Below are 12,957 nucleotides of genomic sequence, written 5' to 3' on the forward strand. Positions count from 1 at the left end.
TGTAGGCCTGAATGAATAAGATCCCAAATTACTTTGCTGTATCTGTCCTCATAGCCTGCTGTGACTGCAGTGTATTAATTACAACATTCAAATAAAATCACAGTAGCCTAACAAACTATTCTGCTCACGTCTTGGCCTTACCTTGTGCTGATCTGTGTGACTGTCAGGTTGCTGTGTGAGTTTGTTCACTCCTCTGGGTGGAGACTGTGGATCGACAGGTTCCTTTTTCCTGGGGCGGTTAAGCTCATTATGTGGAAGGTATTGAGCATTTTATGAAAGAAGCATGAAACTTTCAGCATATCATCTACATACCCCAAGGTTTGATTTTAGTTGTGGAAGCACTTTTCATCTGACCTCTGGTGACCTTGAGGGGTCTTTGACTTCAGTGTTGCATTCTCCCACTTTTCGTTCCATTATTTTCCATTATAATAATATATATGTTTGTTAAAATGGCAGTTTGTTCTTTTAAAAACATGAACTTGCTCAGCCATGGCCTTTTGTCCATTATTAAACTGATTATAAGTCAGTTTGTAGCAGGATTCTATTGTAGTCGTCCAGCAGAGGGCATTAGCCTGAAATGAGGGTGCACATGAGAGAAGAGGAGAAGAAGAGGATGTTGATGTATGGACAGGTGAGTATTTTAACCCTTAAGTTCTGTTCAGATTCACTACACCTTCGTTCTGTTCGGGTCATTTTGACCCGGGGGGTATTTGGTTTAAAAAAAACAACACTAATATACATTTTAACTTAACAAATCATCATGATACATTGATTTTGACTCAATACCAAACAATTCATATGATATATATGGTAAATGTTTGCATTCTTGCTTTGCTATATCACATTAAACACTGAAAGAGCTAGGCGTTTTTAATGATTTCGCTGAAATTCATGTAAAAAAACGACTTTATTTAATACTGGGCAATATTGCTCATGCTTATAGGACAAAATGAAAATCAGACAATATTTTTATGAACAACATGCCCATTAATTGAATACTTGTGGTTCAACAGGACATCTTTCTCACATAGAGCTGAACACATATGTGAACACACAAGAACATCCCATATGAATATACACTTGAACGTATACACTAAGACAGAGGTTTTCAAACACTTTGGTCTCAGGGCACCCCTGTAAACAACATTTTCATCCACAGCACCCCTGAAATACAGTGTTACTTTACAGCACCTTATGTTTATGTAAAATAATGTAAAATTTCCCCTAAGATACAGTACAGTCACAAGGAAAACTTCAGATAAGTGAGGGGTGAGGAGGGGAGGGGTGAGGAGGAGAGGGGGTGAGGAGGGGAGGGTGAGGAGGAGAGGGGGTGAAGGGTGTGGGGGGGTGAGGGTGATAGAAGGGGGGAGGGGGGGAAGGAGGTGACTGTGTGTCTGTGTTAGTATACAGTATACATGCTTTCTTTTATTTCTGTGCATCTGGAGTGGCGGGGGGGGGGGGGGTGTGGGAGGGAGGTGGGGGGGTTGGGTTGGGGGGTTTGGAGGGGAGGGGGTAAGGGCGAGGTGAGGGGGGTTGGAGGGGTGGAAGGGGTTAGGGGGTGATTGTGTATCTGTGTTTGTACATGATTCCTTGCATTTCTGTGCATCAGGGGTTAAGTGCGGGGAGGGGGGGGGGGGTGCAGAAAGGGGGGGGGGGTTCGGAATGGGGCTTCGGAAGGGGGGTGTTAGAAGTGGGGGTGACAAGTGGGGGTGACTGTGTGTCTCTGTTTTGGCATAATACTGTGTATTTCTGTGCATCTGTGCTTCCGGGTCAAAATGACCCGAACAGCACTTAAGGTTCAAAAAATATGAGGGGGGTGTAGCATGGGTGTAGTGCAAAAATATTTTTTTTCCATGTTCATCTCAGAAGAATCTTTAAGGCCAGTGAGTTTCAGGTGGAAACAATTTAAACTTCTACCTTTTTTTTCCAAATGAAAATGTAAAACGGGTCAAAATGACCCGAACAGCACTTAAGGGTTAATCATGTCCTTATTGATCAAATACTATTTCTAACAGTTGATGGTGAATGAAATGTTGTTGATGATAAATTAAATGAAATATAACTAGCCATCTAGCTAGCTAACCAGCAATTGTGTAATGTTAGCAAATTCACCACCAACCTATTCACCATTAATTCCTCCAAAGAGTGTGTTATTGACAATTTTCTCAATGTACAAACATAAATAAATGTATGAAATAATACCAATATACACTATTCAACATGGTATGTTTATGTGCATTACAGGATTGTTGATGCTACTGGCAAGGCAGCCTACTACACTCTTCAGCAAGTTGATACAACACTGTGCCTGCATCATGTCAATTGCCCCACTAACTGGGATCTGTGCTCTCTGCCAAGTGGAAAAAAAGGAAGATTTGCAATGCCCTGCCCGCTCAAGTAAGCCACCAGTAGGCAGTGGTTATGTGTCATTGGCGAGGGATCTTCTTGAATTTCAAGAATTTGGACAGATACCTGCTGAGCTGGACCTGAATAGGATGGATGATGGGAATGGCATAGATGACCAACAGGGAACAGTGGCATAAGTCATGTCGAGTAAGATACAGTCAAACCAAACTGCAGCGACGGCGGAGGTCATTAGAAGAGGTGGAACAGTCTGTAGTATCCAACGTTCACACACGGTCTGCTCACAGCCATGTCAGTACTAAAGACCCTTTCTACCACTTTTTCTAGTCACATGTTCAAATACTGGATTCTGATTGGCTAAATTCCGGAGGTTATGGCAGAACAACCGCCGCAGTTGTGTGAGGACGAGATCAATGCGCCTCAGTGTACATCCGGGGACTTCAGGAGGTAGTCGGAACACCTTTCCCCCAACCAACATATGACGGTCGTAGCGGTCCTATGTTTACTAACGTGCGTACGACGTCGCCGATTTATTTGGATCCAATGCAATCCGCCAACTTTAAAGCCCCTTTTCTCTGAACCTATGCCTTTCTGGAAGCGAACAGCCTCTATTTACGGCCGGAACGGTCCTTCTAACTGACGTTAGCTTAGCTGTATGCTAGACATCTTTCTCTGCATGGAGTTGGCGTCATCTGGTGGTGAGTAGAAGATGTTGTTTGTGGAACTATTTGCTGTCGTCGCGGAAGTTTTATAGGCAATAATGATTGTAACTTAATATCCTTGCAAGTTACAACTATGTGTTTTCTTTCATGTATACGGAAAAAAGTGGTAGAAAAGCTATTTACCACTCGGGGTCGGACATTATGCTCTGATAATGTCCTGTGTGAGGGTGTTATCGGACTCGGCTTCGCCTCGTCCGATCACCCCCTCACACAGGACATTATCAGAGCATAATGTCCTCTCACTCGGGGTAAATTGCTTACGTGTGCTTCTTCTGCGACAAGCCAGCAGAATCTCAAATGCTAAATCTTACCCGTTCTCCCAGTGATACTCGTAATGTACAGTAGTATAACTTACGTGACATACTGTATTGTGTAGTGCAGCATAGTGCAATGTAGCTAACAACAACACAAAGTAACAGAACACGCTTTTTGTTACTTATATAAGACAGGGGAGTGGGAATCGTTTGTTTTACTGTTTTAATGTCATTAATCACATAGGACATTCAAAACAGACATCCACAGTTTGGAAATTCTGGTTTTCAGAAGATTACACATTATATTGCTGTTGAGACCTGCTAGGTCGAACAGTTTGGATTAATCTATTCTTTGAGATTCATTAAACACAGCCTTTTTGATTCTCTTCCAGCTCTAACTTTCCTGTAGTTTTCAAACTCCAGAGCCCTCCAGTTGAGCATGCTCCCTGGGATTAAATTGAGATAGAAAAAGTATACATACTGTAAATTACCCTTTTTGTTACTTGATGTAAACACAGGAAAGAAACAAGTTATCACATTGGACATTCTAAAACAGACATCCACAGTTTGGATATTCTGGTGTTGAGAAGATTATATAATTTTACACGTAAGACTCAGAGGCCATGAAACCATCTTCCACCGCTGGGTCTAATAGTTTGTATTCATCTACTTTTGAGATTAATTAATGACAGCCTTTTTGATTCTCTTCCAGCACGACCGTTCCTACAATCTCAAACACCATAGCCCTCCAGTTGATCACGTTCCCTGGGGTGAAGTTGAGATCGTCTGTGTAACGCTGGATCTCACAGGGCGAGAGGACATAGTTCCACATGTGGACCTCAGTCATCATCCCAACAAAGGACTGAGAAGCCTCAAACCTACCACCCACAGAGTCCTGCTCCTGTAAGCATGGAAGAGAATCAATATTAGAGGGAGCATTATTACAATGATGTTTCATGCAGCCAACATAGATTTTAAAGCAAACCGTAGAACTCCTTGTAAGTGGCCTGCTGTATTTTCATTGGATGATACAGTATATTGTTTTATTTTGTAAAGAAGACCACATGAATTGGGCTGAAGTTAGCAAAACCTGGTGTTTTACTGTATATTAGGGAACAGTACAGGTATATATTCTACAGCTCCTTGAGCTGCTCATTGAAAATAGGAACTATAACCACAATACAAGAAGGCTAACCCCAAAACACACACACACACACACACACACACACACACACACACACACACACACACACACACACACACACACACACACGCGCGCGCGCGCGCGGTCAAATATGACGATCTTGGAATGGTTGCCACCAGGTATTCCTAAACGCAACCTCAGTAAAACTATGCCTAAATGGACAGTCTAGCCTTATTCCTAAACGTAGCCTTAGTAAAACTATGCCTAACCATACATTTATTCCTAACCTTATCCTCAGTAAAATAAAAAAATGCAAGAATACAATAACTGCTCGGGTGAGTGGTCTGCGAAAAAAATGGGTGGAGTGTGTTTAGGGGAGAGCTTTTCGGTTACCAACCATATTGATTTAAAATGGAAATTGGACAATAACTCTGAGACATTATTGTGAATACAATTTGCTCATTCGAAAACAAAATATATATATTTTTATCAAGTTATTATTATTTACCTACCTATTTGCTATTGTATCACATCTATGATCTGATATATCTACAGTAATACGAAAAAGAATAGATGCATGATGCACTTTTGCAGCTGTGCAACAACACTATACCTGTCCTAGTATGATGCTTGGGGTTCCTTCGATGCCTGTAGACGTGAGTAACTTCCTCGAAGAGGGTTTTCCGTCCACCCACACTTGTCCCAGTCCAGTTGTGTTATCCCAGGTGGCACACAAGTGGTGCCAGGTGTTAATTGTGCCAAGTTGCCCGTCAAAATTCACCCATGGTGAGTTACCAGCGACGTCCAGTTCAATCTGAGTCGGCTTCTTAAAGATGAGGAATGCGTTGGCATCGGAGGGAATGGCCATGGAGAAGAGGGCATGGTTCCTGGTGAGGTCTGTAAAGGACCTGAAAGCAGATGCATTATAGTTTGAAGTTCAGTATAGTGTTCTGGTCAGTCAGTTGACCTTTCAGTATAATCATAACATAGTCTGATCTGGATATCTCTACCAGGTGCCCCTGTCGGGTGTGTGTGTGTGTGTGTGTGTGTGTGTGTGTGTGTGTGTGTGTGTGTGTGTGTGTGTGTCGGGGTGTGTGTGTGTGTGTGTGTGTGTGTGTGCGCGTGTGCGTGCGTGCGTGCGTGCGTGCGTGCATGTGTGTGCGTGCGCGCGTGCACAGTCGTGTCCGACACTATCCATCTGTCTGTGTACAGCTAATCTCCAACAAAGGTAGACTGATCAGTGTCAAACTTTGCATACTTTGCAGTAGGGCAAAGGATAAACCTCCACTAAATTATTATTGTTATTTTCTTTATTTAAAATCAGACACTGTTGATGCTATAACAGGCCCTTCATGCTTTTGGCCTATAACTCTTTACGTTTAGGTCGTACAATCAAATACATTCCCTGGATTACTTGGATCATGATGCAACTTCCCATACAGTATAGGCCATGTCCATTTATGTCTAAAATGTTGTGTTTTCCGTGATTTTGCATTTTCTTCCAAAGATACTTTTTGCAACTATTCCTACAGCTTTTTTGGTCCAAATTAAAACACAGACAAATCTGTTGCACCCCCAGACTGAGCAATCTGTGCTCTGAGGAACGCACTTTTCTATTTCCAGATCTTTGGTGCCTGTCAACTGCTGTTTCTACAGTAGCCTGTCTTTAGCGTTTCATGTTTCTTGAACAGTTTGTGTGACTCTTACAGAAATCTTAACTTAACTAAGGTTACTGCTATAGCTATGAACTTTACCTCAGGCAAACAGTCACAGCTGTGAATGTGTCTTGAGTTGTCCTTAGCCTCACGTGAGCTGTGTTGGTCTGTTGTGGGAAGGTGAACATTTTACCTGTAAGGTCTGTAAGCTCTAAACAGAAAATTACAAATGAAGAAATTATGTCATTGTCAACCAAAACATGCCTCTAAGCAGAAAAACAACTGGATTGCTCTTAAATGATGCTGTCTGTGATTTGGCTCAATATACAGTACATTATGCATGATTGTCAAAACTTTACAATAGGATAGGACTTAACTGTATGGATACAGTACAGTTTTATTCAACCAATCTGTAACAACACTCTATGATTACCAATCACAATATAGAGCTGTATCCTTTTAACAGAAACATCAGTTACTCTACCTTGATTTAGAAGTAAATCAAATCTATCCATCAATTTGGCCCACAGTATATGTTTATGTTCCTGTCTTCCTCTCTCTGTAAGGCTGTGGGTTTAGAACTGCAACCAAAATCATTTCTCATAATTAAGTGCTGTACCTTGTGGAGTAGCATCACGTACCGCCAACATCACAAACAGCAGGAAGAACTTCATCTGGCATGAAAGAACACAACAGGTACCATGAAACACAAATACATACAGTACTGTTAAATGAAGTACAGTACATGCTTGTAGGCCTCTATGAATAGCAGACCACACATTACTTTGCTGTGTCTAAAGTGTAGTGTATTAATTATATCATAAAAACACAGTAGCCTAACACACTACTCTGCTCATGTCTTGACCTTACCTTGTGCTGATCTGTGTGAGATTCAGGTTGTTGTGTGAGATCGTGGACTCATCATGGGTGCATTTTATACCTCTACTTCTTTCCACTGGGTGGAGAGTGGAGACTGTGGCTCTTGTTCTTTGTTCCTCTGCCCTTTAGAGTTAAATGAAAACGTGCTTTGTCTTTTCCATTGGATAGTAGTTCCTCATTGTGAAATAGGATTCCTGTCAGACTTTTAAAAATGTATTACGTAGCAAGTCCCTAAACTGCAGGCATTTAGATGTGACTCATGACAGGAATTGCCTTTTAGACACTTAGGATGAGCATAACGGAAGTAGCCTGGTATTACTGTAAAAGGCCGGACTCCGGAGCTAATCATGGAAAAATAAGAAAAGAGACAGGATTGAAATGTCATTTTACGCTGTATACCAAACCAAGAGAATAACATGTTGGGAGTGGTGTCACTAAATTCTGAGTGGTAACTTATCTGCTTGCAGAATCCTTTCAGACTGCAAGCTCTATTGCTATTTATCAGACATGCAACCAGTGTTTTTTTAGGAGTGGTCTAACCTGCACAGCCTTTGTGATCTACTGGTAGATTACAATCTACTTTTTGGGCACTCCTGAGTAACACAACATAATGACGGCCGCTTTTCTCCCGATTAGGGAGTCTTACTGGTGTAGGCTATTGTAACATTAACATAACATAGTGTATAGTGTAGTGCTGCATAATGTAATGTAACATAATGTAATGTTGTGTGCACATGGATGATCGTGTAGTATAACATAACAATACAACTTAATGCAACACAAAGTAACGTAAACCAACATAAGTTCAGACTTCTTCACTTGTCACAAGAGTGATGAGTACAGTATAGTATAGTGACATAATGTAAGTGTAAAATTGAAATGGTATTTTTTGTTACTTGATGTAAAGATAGGGGAGACCGTTTTAATAGTCATTAATCACATTGAACATTCAAAACAGACATCCACAGTTTGGAAATTCTGGTTTAGAGAATATTATTCACTTTTATTGCAGTTCAGTCAGATGACTCATGAACCAATATACAGTATAATGAACCAATATACAGTATATTATTATAGAATGTGAATACATGCGTACAGATACAGGGCTCAATTTACCCCTTGTCCCTAAAGTTACAGTAGTAATGCACATGTGTGAACCTCGCGAGTATATCTGCCTAAACTAACCTTGCAAGCTGAGTATCATCTGAGTTTCAGAGAATATGAGTTCTTATATCCAAGCTCTTTGGATTAATCTAGTTTTGAGATTAATTTAAACACAGCCTTTTTGATTCTCTTCCAGCACCACCTTTCCTACAATCTCAAACTCCAGAGCCCTCCAGTTGATCACATTCCCCGGAGTGAAGCTGTAATCGTCTGTGTAATGCTGGATCTCACAGGGCGAGAGGACATAGTTCCACATGTGGACCTCAGTCATCATCCCAACAAAGGACTGAGAAGCATCAAACCCACCACCATGAGAGTCCTGCTCCTGTAAGCATGGAAGAGAGTCAATATTAGCTGGAGTAGTAACAGTGAGATTTCATGTGCCCAACATAGACCTTGAAACAAACCATCTTGACCAGGGCTGTACTATTTTCCATTGGACGCTATTATTGTTTTATTCGTGACCTGAAGGTCAAACCTAGTGTTATACTGTATAAGATGAAACAGTTATTTTATCTTCCGTAATCTACTTCAGCTGCTCATTGAAAACAGGAACCATGTCCATTTTCAAATAGAAAATACCAATCTATGTCCATGCAGTCAGCTCACTTGTATACAACTAGAGGTTTGCGGGCCTTTGGCCCGCTCACATCTAGTTAAAAAAAAAAAAAAAAAAAAAAAGTTTGGTGATGTGTGCGTCTCTCTCTGTGCATTCCCCCCCCCCCCCCCCCCAAAGTGTGCGTCTCTCTCTGTGAAGTCCGTTGACTGTGGACTGCCCTGTGCCCTGTGCCTATGCTCGAGTGTGGGCGTGTCTCAAAGTCCGTTGACTGTGGACTGCCCTGTGTCCTGTGTCCGTTGACTGTGGGCTGCCCTGTGTCCTGTGCCCTGTGCCAAAGTGGGCTGCGGCCTTAAGCCAATTGTAAATATAAGATGAAAAGCTATGCGAACGGAGCTGCCACTGGACGTCAGACCGGATATGGAAACCTAGATCCGGTCCAAACGGGAAATACGACCGGATACAGTTAGGGGGCGGGCCTAAAGTCTCCGAAGCGGATATATACAGCGATCATACTTTTAATCGTTTCATAATGATTAAAGCTAATTACATTTCCGGGAACGACGGGCATCGCAGAGAGGTACAGCGGGAAATCCCCGGTTTCGACGGGGATCGTAGAGTATGAGTTAAGTAAAAAAATGTAGTACTTTCCCCCTGCACCACTGTCCCTGGACAGATTCATACTGCAAGCATGATGCACCTTTTCAGCTCTACAGCACTACCTGTCCAATCATGATGTTTGGGTTTCCTTTGATGCCTTCAGACTTGAGCAATTTCCTGGTAGTGGGTCTCCCGTCCAACCACAGCTGTCCCAGTCCCGTCTTGGAATCCCAGGTGGCGCACACGTGGTGCCAGGTGTTAGACGTGTACTGTTGCCAGTCAAACTTCACATTTGTCGTGCTCAAAACGTCCAGCTCAATCTGGGTCGCCGTCTTGAAGATGAGGAAAGCGTTGGCATCGGAGGGAATGGCCATGGAGAACAGGACATGGCTCCTGGTGAGGTCTGTAAAGGACCTGCAGGCAGGTGTACAATTATGACACCAAAGTATGTCATGGTTTCTCTGGTTATAGTCAGTTGACCATACACAGTATAATCATAATACTCAGAGTTTGAATCTGTATATCTCGGCCAATCATTAGACCAGGAGACGGGGATTATGAAATTACTATAAAGTAATTATCAGTAAAAGCCAAAGGTTTAAGCTCTAAAATGTTTTTTTTTTTATTATTATTATTATTATTTTCTTTTTTTATGTTTCCATCTGGTACAGAGGCTGAGAAATATAGCCTATATATAGTCGTTGTCGGGTGGAAACATTGTATGTCCAAAACTGTGTGTTTTTATCATTTAAAAAAGTGAACTAAACTAGTGAAAACAGCCTCGCACTGTGAGGCGTTGTGTGCTTTACTTGTAGATCGGCTGTTTTCACTACTTTTGTGCGACAGCCTTGTCTGATAAAGCAGGGTTTTACTTCACGAAAACACATACACATTTGAAACTTGGAGGTACGAGGTTTCTGCCCGACAGTGACGATATATATTTTGTGAATGTTGACGATTCTGTAAAGTTCTTTTCAGAAAACTGTTATTAGCATCGCCTCAGGTCTACCTCAGGCAAACAGTCCCAGCTTCGAATGTGTTTTCGGTTGTCCTTAGCTTCACATGAGCCGTGTTGGTCTGCTGTGGGAAGGTGAACATTTTACCTGTAAGGTCTGAACAAAAAATGACAGATAAAGACATTATGTCAGTGTCAACCAAAAATGTGCATCTGAGGAAAAACAACTGGACTGCTCTTAAAGGATGTCATCTGTGTTTTTACACTTTTTCCTCAATAGACATGATGCTATTATTGTCAAAAAGTTAAACAAAACTAAGACAGCTAGAACAGCAGTTGCTATAAAGCTGGGAGTTATTTCAATCCATACAATTGTATTTAACCAATCTGTATGGTAACAATGCACTCTGACTCCCTTCTCTTCCATTGAGAAACGTAAACCCTAGTGTCAAGTAAGGCAGACTGGTTGTATGTCAGGCAGATGGCACCCCGTATTGGACACCAGAAGTGCATCATGTTTTTCTTTTAAAACAATTATGTCTACATTTCTGTATTATGTGACCAAAATACAGAACAATGCTTAAAAAGTTTTTTCATTGCGCTGTGGATAAGAAAATGTTTACCAATTTTTACCTAAATTTAGCATCAGACGTCATTTTAACCACTTTATTCTTTAGTCATACATTGGATAATAAAAAAAAATGCAGATCCGAGCTGTGAGCTTGTACAGCTGCTATTTTTGAACACCGAAAAATATTGAAAATAAATAATCGTGAATGTTTTTTACATAAATCTTCTCTTCTGGGGGTCCCTGGCACAACACCTTTTCAGATGCTGGTCCACAGCCAAATACACATACAAATACAAAATACATATCAATTATTTCTTTAATCCTCATTTAATTGAAAAAGAGAACCACTGTGGTGTAAAGAATATATTACTGGCAGGCAAACGGAATGCATTGAAGTAATGGAGTGGGTGGACAACGGTATGAATAAACACTATATTTGAATGATTGCTACAACTTTTACAAATAGTTTCAGGAAGATAAAAGTAGACTTAATAATATATGTTGTTCTCTGATCACTTGTTTTCCCATAAGGCAGATTGTACTGAGGTATCTAAACTGCACAGAGTGGCTGTATGGGCTGCCTGTCATCGCAAGACTGTCCTCCACAGCTGGAGGACAGAAGATCAACTCAAATTAAGAAGTAAGTCTATCTATCTATTCCTGTCTTTCTCCCTCTGTCAGTCTGTCTAGACGGTTACATTGCAACCAATGTAAGTAGGCTACTGTAGTTTCTTATATTTAAGTAAACCAAGCATTGTAATGTACCTTCTGGAGCAGCATGACAAGAAGCCAACACCACAAACAGCAGGAAGATCTTCATCTGAAAGAACATAAACCAATAGCATCTTTATTGTAGTTTGGACATTATTCCAATTGATATTATTCCACCTGATTGCTATTGTTGGCATTCTCAGTCATTTCTTTGTTGTTGTTAACACTGCTACAATGTTGAGGAACCAAAAACACAATGTTTAGGCCTACCTTTTTTTCCCCCACATAACATTAAAAGAATATTGAATCTTGAGCCATGAATTACTATTAAATGGGATTAAATTAGACCTATTAATAGCCTGCAGGGACTGTATGAATAGCAGACCTCACATTTCTTGTCATGTCCTTAACCTGATGTGACTGGAGATAGTTAACCAAAACAACAACTCTACACTAACTATAATCCAGTAACATAAACTACTCTGCATGCTCATTGACCTTACCTTTTGCTGGTCTGTGTGAGTGTCAGATTGTTGTGTGAGATCGTGGAGTATGGTGAGAGATTGTGACATCCCTTTTACTTCTTCTTTCCTCTGGGTGGAGGACCGGGTCCTTGTTCCTCTGAACACAACATTTTTGGAAAAGACCTACTTTTCAATTGAGCTTCCTCAGCAACTTGGTGTTTCACCATAACTGTAGGCCTATTTGATGTGTGTGTGTGTGTGTGTGTGTGTGTGCTTGCGTGCGTGCGTACGTGCATGTGTGCGCATGTGACTGCATGCATGTGACTGCATGCATTCTTTAATATAGCATGCTGTGTGTGGAGTCTGTGGACATTACATGTCTTTCCTTTTGTATTTTTTTATTGGGGGGGGGGGGGGGGTTGTATCTAGAATTGTGGGGATGTGCATATAGGCTTATAGGCCTACCCTTTTCATGAGATGTCAAAAATGTCCATGCCTCTAGCTGTACATGTCAGGTAATGTATGTGTCTGTCTTCATTACTGACACAGGGTAAGTCATTGACACTTTGCTCACAAAAAGGAACAGATACTTACACTTGTCTCACGGCTGGATCATGTGTTCCCACGTATAGAGAGCATGTACTGACTGTTTCCTCCCATTTCCCATGAGGAAATGTGTAGCATCGCAACACATTGTGAGCTTGTAGATCGGCTATTTTCAAATGGCCTTAATATACTGTAGGGCTGAAGTGGTTAATTTATGTTTTGAAATGATAATCAAAATCTACAAGGTAAATTGTATCTTAAGTTTTCAAATAAATGTAGTGGAGTAAATATTTGGATCCGGGATGTAGTGGAGTAGAATTAGAAGTATTGGAAATTGGAAATACTGAAGTAAAGTACAAATACCTCAAAACT

General features: G+C 41.1%; 1 protein-coding gene across 1 annotated transcript; it reads right to left on the reverse strand.

The window, feature by feature from the left end:
- Nucleotides 1-7,994: 7,994 nt before the first annotated feature.
- Nucleotides 7,995-12,177, reverse strand: LOC308294043 (C-reactive protein-like). Its single transcript, XM_080736754.1, has 5 exons — nucleotides 12,079-12,177; nucleotides 11,630-11,684; nucleotides 10,348-10,450; nucleotides 9,461-9,752; nucleotides 7,995-8,507 (listed from the first exon to the last, which is right to left on the reverse strand). The coding sequence occupies exons 1-5, from the start codon at nucleotides 12,145-12,147 to the stop codon at nucleotides 8,289-8,291; spliced, it is 738 nt and encodes a 245-aa protein (XP_080592880.1). The 5' UTR covers nucleotides 12,148-12,177; the 3' UTR covers nucleotides 7,995-8,288.
- Nucleotides 12,178-12,957: the final 780 nt, after the last annotated feature.

The sequence above is a fragment of the Nannobrachium achirus genome (assembly GCF_963921795.1).
Source record: "Nannobrachium achirus genome assembly, chromosome: 2".
Taxonomy (NCBI): Eukaryota; Metazoa; Chordata; class Actinopteri; order Myctophiformes; family Myctophidae; genus Nannobrachium; species Nannobrachium achirus.

Excerpts from the sequence above, each read along its gene's own strand:
- LOC308294043 (XM_080736754.1), bottom strand. The coding sequence starts at position 12,147 with ATGTCACAATCTCTCACCATACTCCACGATCTCACACAACAATCTGAC. Across the intron at positions 9,753-10,347 it reads GCTGGGACTGTTTGCCTGAG|GTCCTTTACAGACCTCACCA; the intron begins GTAGACCTGAGG and ends ACCTGCCTGCAG. Across the intron at positions 8,508-9,460 it reads CAAACATCATGATTGGACAG|GAGCAGGACTCTCATGGTGG; the intron begins GTAGTGCTGTAG and ends CCATGCTTACAG.